Below are 11026 nucleotides of genomic sequence, written 5' to 3' on the forward strand. Positions count from 1 at the left end.
GGAGATGGAAGGAGATGTGCTTGAGTTCTTCGAGAACGACTAAAGAGTAGGATTAAAGAATTAACGCGAGGACTTCTATTGAATGTTAGACAAAAAGGTTCCTTTAGTCTCACTTCCGCAAAGACACTAACACAGATTCCTTCCTGAACATGGAGTTTAGAGGTTGGAGGTGACCCACAGCACTCTGGGTCATTCTTGTTGGTCCATGCTCAGGGTCAGTGTGTCCTGGTTGGCTGAGGCAATGGTTAGGGGTCAGGGGTCAGTGTTTGGGTCTCTGAGAGACCAGGTACTCCTCGATGTAGTTGAAGAGCAGGTCCAGCTCTCCCATTGCCTTATACAGGCCCTTATCCTGCATCTAGACACACAGGAAAGACACACTCAGGTTAGAGGAACCACACCTTGTGGGGACACAGAATTCAGTCCCATTCAAAATCCTATTTTCCCTAACCCTAAACCATACTCTTACCCTAACCCTAATCCTAATCCTAAATTTAAACCAAAAACGTAACCTTAACACTAAACCTAATCCTACTTTCTAATCCTAAAACTAACCCTAGCTCCTAACCAACCCTAAACCTAATCCTAACCCTGAAACTAATTCTAATCTTAACCCTTAACCCCCTAGAAATAGTGTTTGACCTTGTGGGGTCCAACAAAATGTCCCCAGTTTGTCAAGTTTCTGTTCTTTTACTATTCTTTTGGGGACTTCTGGTTCAGTATAGTTACACACACACACACACACACACACACACACACACACACACACACACACACACACACACACACACACACACACACACACACACACACACACACACACACACACATACACACACACACACACACATTATTAGGATCCCCATTAGCTAACGCCGTAACGCTAGCTAATCTTCCTGGGGTCCAACACCAATTAACAAGACAATACAAACAACCAAACACATTTAACATTCAGTTGATACTTTCTACTTCCTGTCCAGTCATATGGTCTATCTCATTAGATGTTCTTTCTACTTCCTGTCCAGTCATATGGTCTATCTCATTAGATGTTCTTTCTACTTCCTGTCCAGTCATATGGTCTATCTCATTAGATGTTCTTTCTACTTCCTGTCCAGTCATATGGTCTATCTCATTAGATGTTATTTCTACTTCCTGTCCAGTCATATGGTCTATCTCATTAGATGTTCTTTCTACTTCCTGTCCAGTCATATGGTCTATCTCATTAGATGTTCTTTCTACTTCCTGTCCAGTCATATGGTCTATCTCATTAGATGTTCTTTCTACTTCCTGTCCAGTCATATGGTCTATCTCATTAGATGTTCTTTCTACTTCCTGTCCAGTCATATGGTCTATCTCATTAGATGTTATTTCTACTTCCTGTCCAGTCATATGGTCTATCTCATTAGATGTTCTTTCTACTTCCTGTCCAGTCATATGGTCTATCTCATTAGATGTTATTTCTACTTCCTGTCCAGTCATATGGTCTATCTCATTAGATGTTCTTTCTACTTCCTGTCCAGTCACATGGTCTATCTCATTAGATGTTCTTTTATTTTTTTCTTGAAGGTGGATTTACTTTTTGCCTGAGAAATATGGGTTGGTAAAGAGTTCCAATCAGCTATGGCTCTATATAAAACTGTGTATTTAAGGTGATTTGTCCTTGACTTGGGTTGTCTTAGCTGCCCTGAATTTGCCTGTCTGGTGGTTATGCGTCTTGCTAGTATGCACTAGCCTGAAAAATACTGTTTTTATATATATTTTATATATATGTATACAACATTCCTAAATAAAATCAGAAGACTGGATAGTAATTTGATTTCAACGTGAAGCCATGAGAGATTCTGATGCATTTGGATAATATTCATATGGTTAGATCAATGAAGAGATAATCTGGCTGCCCTGGTTAGATCAATGAAGAGATAATCTGGCTGCCCTGGTTAGATCAATGAAGAGATAATCTGGCTGCCCTGGTTAGATCAATGAAGAGATAATCTGGCTGCCCTGGTTAGATCAATGAAGAGATAATCTGGCTGCCCTGTTTAGATCAATGAAGAGATAATCTGGCTGCCCTGTTTAGAGCAATGAAGAGATAATCTGGCTGCCCTGTTTAGAGCAATGAAGAGATAATCTGGCTGCCCTGTTTAGAGCAATGAAGAGATAATCTGGCAGCCCTGTTTAGAGCAATGAAGAGATAATCTGGCTGCCCTGTTTAGAGCAATGAAGAGATAATCTGGCTGCCCTGTTTAGAGCAATGAAGAGATAATCTACCAACCCTGTTTAGAGCAATGAAGAGATAATCTACCAACCCTGTTTAGAGCAATGAAGAGATAATCTACCAACCCTGTTTAGAGCCATTTGGAGCTTTTTTATATCTTCCTTTGCTGCAGATGACCATATAACTGGACAGTACTCTAAGTGTGATAGGACCAGGGATTGACCATATAACTGGACAGTACTCTAAGTGTGATAGGACCAGGGATTGACCATATAACTGGACAGTACTCTCAGTGTGATAGGACCAGGGATTGACCATATAACTGGACAGTACTCTAAGTGTGATAGGACCAGGGATTGACCATATAACTGGACAGTACTCTAAGTGTGATAGGACCAGGGATTGACCATATAACTGGACAGTACTCTAAGTGTGATAGGACCAGGGATTGACCATATAACTGACAGTATTCTAAGTGTGATATGACCAGGGATTGACCATATAACTGGACAGTACTCTAAGTGTGATAGGACCAGGGATTGACCATATAACTGGACAGTACTCTAAGTGTGATAGGACCAGGGATTGACCATATAACTGGACAGTACTCTAAGTGTGATAGGACCAGGGATTGACCATATAACTGGACAGTACTCTCAGTGTGATAGGACCAGGGATTGACCATATAACTGGACAATACTCTAAGTGTGATAGGACCAGGGATTGACCATATAACTGGACAATACTCTAAGTGTGATAGGACCAGGGATTGACCATATAACTGGACAGTACTCTAAGTGTGATAGGACCATGGATTGACCATATAACTGGACAGTACTCTAAGTGTGATAGTACCAGGGATTGAATCACCTGATTCAGTGTGCTAGATGTTACATATTCTGAACATTTTACTGTGACAGCGATTCCCTTACCCATCTTAATAACAGTATTATCTATGTATTATGACCATGATAAAGCTGCGTTCCACATGACGCTGTGTAGTTTAGTTTTGTTCACTTGCTCTACATGCAGTGGTCACAACTTGGTTGAACTCACTAGGTTAACTACAATACCAAAGGCTGGCCCTAAGATAATCTACCGCAGGTCCTACAGAGGGTTCAATCAGGACTCACTTGTGGATGAGATTAAGAATGTGCAATGGATTAGAAGTGTATACTAAGGATGATCCTGAAATGTCACTAAGTTTGTTTATGAAATGATTTATGAGTATAGCTGATAAGCACGCCCCCTTTAAGAAAATGCACTGTGAGGTCAAACGGTGCCCCATGGATTGATGACGAGCTGAGAAATGTAAAGATTCAACTTTATGATGCCAAAAAAGTAACAGATAAATCTGGTCCTCTGATAAGCAAAGCTATTGTAAATTTAAGAACATGTCTGCCTCTTTTGTTGAATCAGAGAGTATATTTATTACAAAACCACAAGACGTCGCAAACTACTTTAATTAATATTTTATGTACACACACAGATACATACACACACACAAATGCATGTACACGCACACACACTCAGAGCCTGCAGGGGACTGACCTTTTTATATGAGGAGATTAGGTTGTTAATGTCAAACGGTTTCTTACAGGAGAAGTAGTTCCTCTGTGGAGAGAGAGAGAGAGATAGAGAGAGAGAGGGGAGAGGAAGAGATCAGATTTGCAATATTGTTGGGAGGCTCCAGGCTGCTACAGTAGTACACTGGAAACACAGACAGACAGAAAGACACACACACAGTCACACCGTCTCTCTCTCTCTCTCTCTCTCGAGCGTGAGGAGGTTATTCGATGCTGTGTAAGTTAGGAAGTGACCGTGTCAGTGTTGTGTGTTTGGGGTTAGACCGCCAGCTGGTCCCTAACTCTGAGGTTTCCGGCGGAGAGATACATATACTACTATGTAATAGAACCTGACATAGCATTAACGACTATATAGGACCAGACTATATAGGACCAATTATTATAGGACCAGACTATATAGGACTATATAGGACCAGACTATATAGGACCAGACTATATAGGACCAGACTATATAGGACTATATAGGACCAGACTATATAGGACCAGACTATATAGGACCAGACTATATAGGACCAGTTTATATAGGACCAGACTATATAGGACCAGCTTATATAGGACCAGACTATATAGGACCAGTTTATATAGGACCAGACTATATAGGACTATATAGGACCAGACTATATAGGACCAGACTATATAGGACTATATAGGACCAGACTATATAGGACCAATTTATATAGGACCAGACTATATAGGACTATATAGGACCAGACTATATAGGACCAGACTGTACAGGACTATATAGGGCCAGACTATATAGGACCAGACTGTATAGGACCAGACTATATAGGACTATATAGGACCAGACTATATAGGACCAGACTGTACAGGACTATATAGGGCCAGACTATATAGGACCAGACTGTATAGGACCAGACTGTATAGGACTATATAGGACCAGACTATATAGGACCAGACTATATAGGACCAGACTATATAGGACCAGACTATATAGGACCAGACTATATAGGACTATATAGGACCAGACTATATAGGACTATATAGGACCAGACTATATAGGACCAGACTGTACAGGACTATATAGGGCCAGACTATATAGGACCAGACTGTATAGGACCAGACTGTATAGGACTATATAGGACCAGACTATATAGGACCAGACTGTATAGGACTATATAGGACCAGACTATATAGGACCAGACTATATAGGACCAGACTGTATAGGACTATATAGGACCAGACTATATAGGACTATATAGGACCAGACTATATAGGACCAGACTATATAGGACCAGACTATATAGGACCAGACTGTATAGGACTATATAGGACCAGACTATATAGGGCTATATAGGACCAGACTATATAGGACCAGACTATATAGGACCAGACTATATAGGACTATATAGGACCAGACTGTATCGGACCAGACTATATAGGACCAGACTATATAGGACCAGACTATATAGGACTATATAGGACCAGACTATATAGGACCAGACTATATAGGACCAGACTATATAGGACCAGACTATATAGGACTATATAGGACCAGACTATATAGGACCAGACTATATAGGACCAGACTATATAGGACTATATAGGACCAGACTATATAGGACCAGACTATATCGGACCAGACTATATAGGACCAGACTATATAGGACTATATCGGACCAGACTATATAGGACCAGACTATATAGGACCAGACTATATAGGACCAGACTATATAGGACCAGACTATATAGGACTATATAGGACCAGACTATATAGGACCAGACTATATAGGACCAGACTATATAGGACTATATAGGACCAGACTATATAGGACCAGACTATATCGGACCAGACTATATAGGACCAGACTATATAGGACCAGACTATATAGGACCAGACTATATAGGACTATATAGGACCAGACTATATAGGACCAGACTATATAGGACCAGACTATATAGGACCAGACTATATAGGACTATATAGGACCAGACTATATAGGACCAGACTATATAGGACCAGACTATATAGGACCAGACTATATAGGACCAGACTATATAGGACTATATAGGACCAGACTATATAGGACCAGACTATATAGGACCAGACTATATAGGACTATATAGGACCAGACTATATAGGACCAGACTATATAGGACCAGACTATATAGGACCAGACTATATAGGACTATATAGGACCAGACTATATAGGACCAGACTATATCGGACCAGACTATATAGGACCAGACTATATAGGACCAGACTATATAGGACTATATAGGACCAGACTATATAGGACCAGACTATATCGGACCAGACTATATAGGACCAGACTATATAGGACCAGACTATATAGGACCAGACTATATAGGACTATATAGGACCAGACTATATAGGACCAGACTATATAGGACCAGACTATATAGGACCAGACTATATAGGACCAGACTATATAGGACTATATAGGACCAGACTATATAGGACCAGACTATATAGGACCAGACTATATAGGACTATATAGGACCAGACTATATAGGACCAGACTATATCGGACCAGACTATATAGGACCAGACTATATAGGACCAGACTATATAGGACCAGACTATATAGGACTATATAGGACCAGACTATATAGGACCAGACTATATAGGACCAGACTATATAGGACCAGACTATATAGGACTATATAGGACCAGACTATATAGGACCAGACTATATAGGACCAGACTATATAGGACCAGACTATATAGGACCAGACTATATAGGACTATATAGGACCAGACTATATAGGACCAGACTATATAGGACCAGACTATATAGGACTATATAGGACCAGACTATATAGGACCAGACTATATAGGACCAGACTATATAGGACCAGACTATATAGGACTATATAGGACCAGACTATATAGGACTATATAGGACCAGACTATATCGGACCAGACTATATAGGACCAGACTATATAGGACCAGACTATATAGGACCAGACTATATAGGACCAGACTATATAGGACTATATAGGACCAGACTATATAGGACCAGACTATATAGGACCAGACTATATAGGACTATATAGGACCAGACTATATAGGACCAGACTACTTTAACAGGATATCAGACCAGGCTACATACACATTGGACGATCTTCTTATTCAGCTCGTGGAAGATGTTTCCGATGGAGTCGATGGGAGATCTAAAGTTGTGTGCTCCATTGGTGTTGTTCATGGCGGTGGGCAACACCGTGTTGAGGTAGAACTTCAGGATGCTGTCCATAGTATGACACCCCAACGGGCTCTGATGAGGAAACAAGGTCATCAACATCGCAACTTTGCTATGTATTACTGGAGAGAGGAGCAAACACACTGAAGATGAGTTAACTATATCTGACCCTAACTAATCTTAACCCTAACTGAAGATGAGGAAATTATAAGTATAACTAATCCTAAAATTAGGAAATTATCCAGCAACTCTCAGGGGACAATGGTTTATTTTTAAAATAAATGTTGTTAATCTTCAACACACTTATGTATCAGAGGAGGAGACAGTATGAACTCACCTTGATGTGGTCTAGAATCCCCTCGTCTAGAAGAGGAGACAGTATGAACTCACCTTGATGTGGTGTAGAATCCCCTCGTCTAGAAGAGGAGACAGTATGAACTCACCTTGATGTGGTCTAGAATCCCCTCGTCTAGAAGAGGAGACAGTATGAACTCACCTTGATGTGGTCTAGAATCCCCTCGTCTAGAAGAGGAGACAGTATGAACTCACCTTGATGTGGTCTAGAATCCCCTCGTCTAGAAGAGGAGACAGTATGAACTCACCTTGATGTGGTCTAGAATCCCCTCGTCTAGAAGAGGAGACAGTATGAACTCACCTTGATGTGGTCTAGAATCCCCTCGTCTAGAAGAGGAGACAGTATGAACTCACCTTGATGTGGTCTAGAATCCCCTCGTCTAGAAGAGGAGACAGTATGAACTCACCTTGATGTGGTGTAGAATCTCCTTGTCTAGAGGAGGAGACAGTATGAACTCACCTTGATGTGGTGTAGAATCTCCTTGTCTAGAAGAGGAGACAGTATGAACTCACCTTGATGTGGTGTAGAATCCCCTCGTCTAGAAGAGGAGACAGTATGAACTCACCTTGATGTGGTCTAGAATCCCCTCGTCTAGAAGAGGAGACAGTATGAACTCACCTTGATGTGGTGTAGAATCCCCTCGTCTAGAAGAGGAGACAGTATGAACTCACCTTGATGTGGTCTAGAATCTCCTTGTCTAGAAGAGGAGACAGTATGAACTCACCTTGATGTGGTCTAGAATCTCCTTGTCTAGAAGAGGAGACAGTATGAACTCACCTTGATGTGGTCTAGAATCTCCTTGTCTAGAAGAGGAGACAGTATGAACTCACCTTGATGTGGTGTAGAATCCCCTCGTCTAGAAGAGGAGACAGTATGAACTCACCTTGATGTGGTCTAGAATCCCCTCGTCTAGAAGAGGAGACAGTATGAACTCACCTTGATGTGGTGTAGAATCCCCTCGTCTAGAAGAGGAGACCGTATGAACTCACCTTGATGTGGTCTAGAATCCCCTCGTCTAGAAGAGGAGACAGTATGAACTCACCTTGATGTGGTGTAGAATCCCCTCGTCTAGAAGAGGAGACAGTATGAACTCACCTTGATGTGGTGTAGAATCCCCTCGTCTAGAAGAGGAGACAGTATGAACTCACCTTGATGTGGTGTAGAATCCCCTCGTCTAGAAGAGGAGACAGTATGAACTCACCTTGATGTGGTGTAGAATCCCCTCGTCTAGAAGAGGAGACAGTATGAACTCACCTTGATGTGGTCTAGAATCTCCTTGTCTAGAAGAGGAGACAGTATGAACTCACCTTGATGTGGTCTAGAATCTCCTTGTCTAGAAGAGGTGTCTCCAGCTCATCATTAGCCTCCTGCAGACAACAAACAGCCCAGTTTAGTGAAGTCTGTTTAGTATCATATCCAATCATGCAGTGGGTGTAAACGGTACAATAAGGTGCTTACTAAAGGGTTGTATATAAAGGTTAGATCAAGCAGTGGGTGTAATTGGTACAATGATATGCTTGGTAAGGGTTATGTACACAGCCTTCGGAAAGTATTGACCCATTGACTTGTTCTAAAATTGATTAAATCGTTTTTTTCCCTCATCAATCTACACATAATACCCCATAATGACATCACAATACCCCATAATGACATCACAATACCCCATAACAACATCATAATACCCCATAATGACATCACAATACCCCATAATAACATCATAATACCCCATAATGACATCACAATACCCCATAATGACAAAGCAAAAACAGGTTTGGAACCACCAAGACTCTTCCTAGAGCACTCAGGGGAGAAGGGCAATGGTCAGGGAGGTGACCAAGAACCCAATGGTCACTCTGACAGAGCTCCAGAGTTCCTCTGTGGAGATGGGAGAACCTTCCAGAAGGACAACCATCTCTGCAGCACTCCACCAATCAGGCCTTTATGGTAGAATGGCCAGACGGACGCCACTTCTCAGTAAAAGGCACATGACGGCCCGCTTGGAGTTTGCCAAAAGGCTCCTAAAGGACTCTTAGACCATGAGAAACAAGATTCTCTGGTCTGATGAAACCAAGATTGACCTCTTTGGCCTGAATGCCAAGCGTCACATCTGGAGGAAACCTTGCACCATCCTTACAGTGAAGCATGGTGTTGGCAGCATCATGCTATGAGGATGTTTTTCAGCAGCAGGGACTGGGAGACGAGTCGGGCTAAATCGAGGTAAGGATGAACGGAGCAAAGTACAGAGAGATCCTTGATGAAAACCGCTCCAAAGTGCTCAGGACCTCAGACTGGGGTGAAGGTTCACCTTCCAACAGGACAACGACTCTAAGCACACAGCCAAAACAATGCAGGAGTGGCTTCGGGACAAGTCTCTGAATGTCCTTGAGTGGCCCAGCCAGAGCCTGGACCTTATATACATATATGATGTATATATATATATATATATTTTAGAATAAGGCCGTAACATAACAAAATGTGTAGAAAGTCAAGGGGTCTGAATACTTTCCTAAAGCACTGTGTAGAGTACTTACATAGTAGTATATTAATTTAAATATATATATATAGTACTTAGATAGTAGTATATAAATGTATATATATTAGAGTACTTACATAGTAGTATATTAATATAAATGTATATATAGAGTACTTACATACTACTAATTAATATAAATGTGTATATATATATATATAGAGAGAGAGAGTACCTACATGGTAGTATATTAATATAAATGTATATATATTAGAGTACTTACATAGCAGTATATTAATATAAATGTATATATTAGAGTACTTACATAGTAGTAAATTAATATAAATGTATATATATATATATTTAGAGAGAGTACTTACGTAGTAGTCTCTGATGGTGGAGAAGGCGGTGCGGAGTTCCTTCAGTCTGACGGGGAAGCCCTCTATAAAGGAGCAGCAGCGGTCGAAGCATGTCACACGTCTGCACTGGGCATGCTCACACTGCAGCGCTGCAGCCAGCAGCAGGGACAGGAGAAGAGAGGAGGGAGACATCCTGGAGTCTACCGGTGCTGGAGATACTGATCCTCTGGTCCTGACACCGTCTGGTGCTGGAGTCTACTGGTGCTGGAGATACTGATCCTCTGGTCCTGACACCGTCTGGTGCTGGAGTCTACTGGTGCTGGAGATACTGATGCTCTGGTCCTGACACCGTCTGGTGCTGGAGTCTACTGGTGCTGGAGATACTGATGCTCTGGTCCTGACACCGTCTGGTGCTGGAGATACTGATCCTCTGGTCCTGACACCGTCTGGTGCTGGAGATACTGATCCTCTGGTCCTGACACCGTCTGGTGCTGGAGATACTGATCCTCTGGTCCTGACACCGTCTGGTGCTGGAGTCTACTGGTGCTGGAGATACTGATGCTCTGGTCCTGACACCGTCTGGTGCTGGAGTCTACTGGTGCTGGAGATACTGATGCTCTGGTCCTGACACCGTCTGGTGCTGGAGTCTACTGGTGCTGGAGATACTGATGCTCTGGTCCTGACACCGTCTGGTGCTGGAGATACTGATTCTCTGGACCTGACACCGTCTGGTGCTGGAGTCTACTGGTTCTGCCGGTCCTGTAGATGTCCTGTTCAGCAGCAGACAGGGGAGCATGTGTACTGTCTGGCCTCAACCCTTCATCATTTATACCCTGAGAAACTCTGTCCTCACCTATTTCC

At 42.1% G+C, this 11026-nt stretch overlaps 1 protein-coding gene across 1 annotated transcript; it reads right to left on the bottom strand.

Moving 5' to 3' along the window:
• Nucleotides 1–259: 259 nt before the first annotated feature.
• LOC120037215 (interleukin-10-like) lies at nt 260–10357 on the bottom strand. Its single transcript, XM_038983392.1, has 5 exons — nt 10187–10357; nt 8644–8703; nt 6895–7056; nt 3764–3826; nt 260–355 (listed from the first exon to the last, which is right to left on the bottom strand). Exons 1-5 carry the CDS (start codon nt 10355–10357, stop codon nt 260–262), a joined length of 552 nt encoding a protein of 183 aa, XP_038839320.1.
• Nucleotides 10358–11026: the final 669 nt, after the last annotated feature.

This window comes from Salvelinus namaycush, unplaced genomic scaffold (assembly GCF_016432855.1).
Source record: "Salvelinus namaycush isolate Seneca unplaced genomic scaffold, SaNama_1.0 Scaffold163, whole genome shotgun sequence".
NCBI lineage: Eukaryota > Metazoa > Chordata > Actinopteri > Salmoniformes > Salmonidae > Salvelinus > Salvelinus namaycush.

What these genes read in the sequence shown, in the direction of transcription:
- LOC120037215 (XM_038983392.1), bottom strand. Translation starts at nt 10,357, where the DNA reads ATGTCTCCCTCCTCTCTTCTCCTGTCCCTGCTGCTGGCTGCAGCGCTG. An exon ending in CCACCATCAGAGACTACTAC is followed by an intron (nt 8,704 to 10,186) that starts GTAAGTACTCTC and finishes TGTTGTCTGCAG; the next exon opens with GAGGCTAATGATGAGCTGGA. An exon ending in ATAAGAAGATCGTCCAATGT is followed by an intron (nt 3,827 to 6,894) that starts GTATGTAGCCTG and finishes CTCTCTCCACAG; the next exon opens with AGGAACTACTTCTCCTGTAA.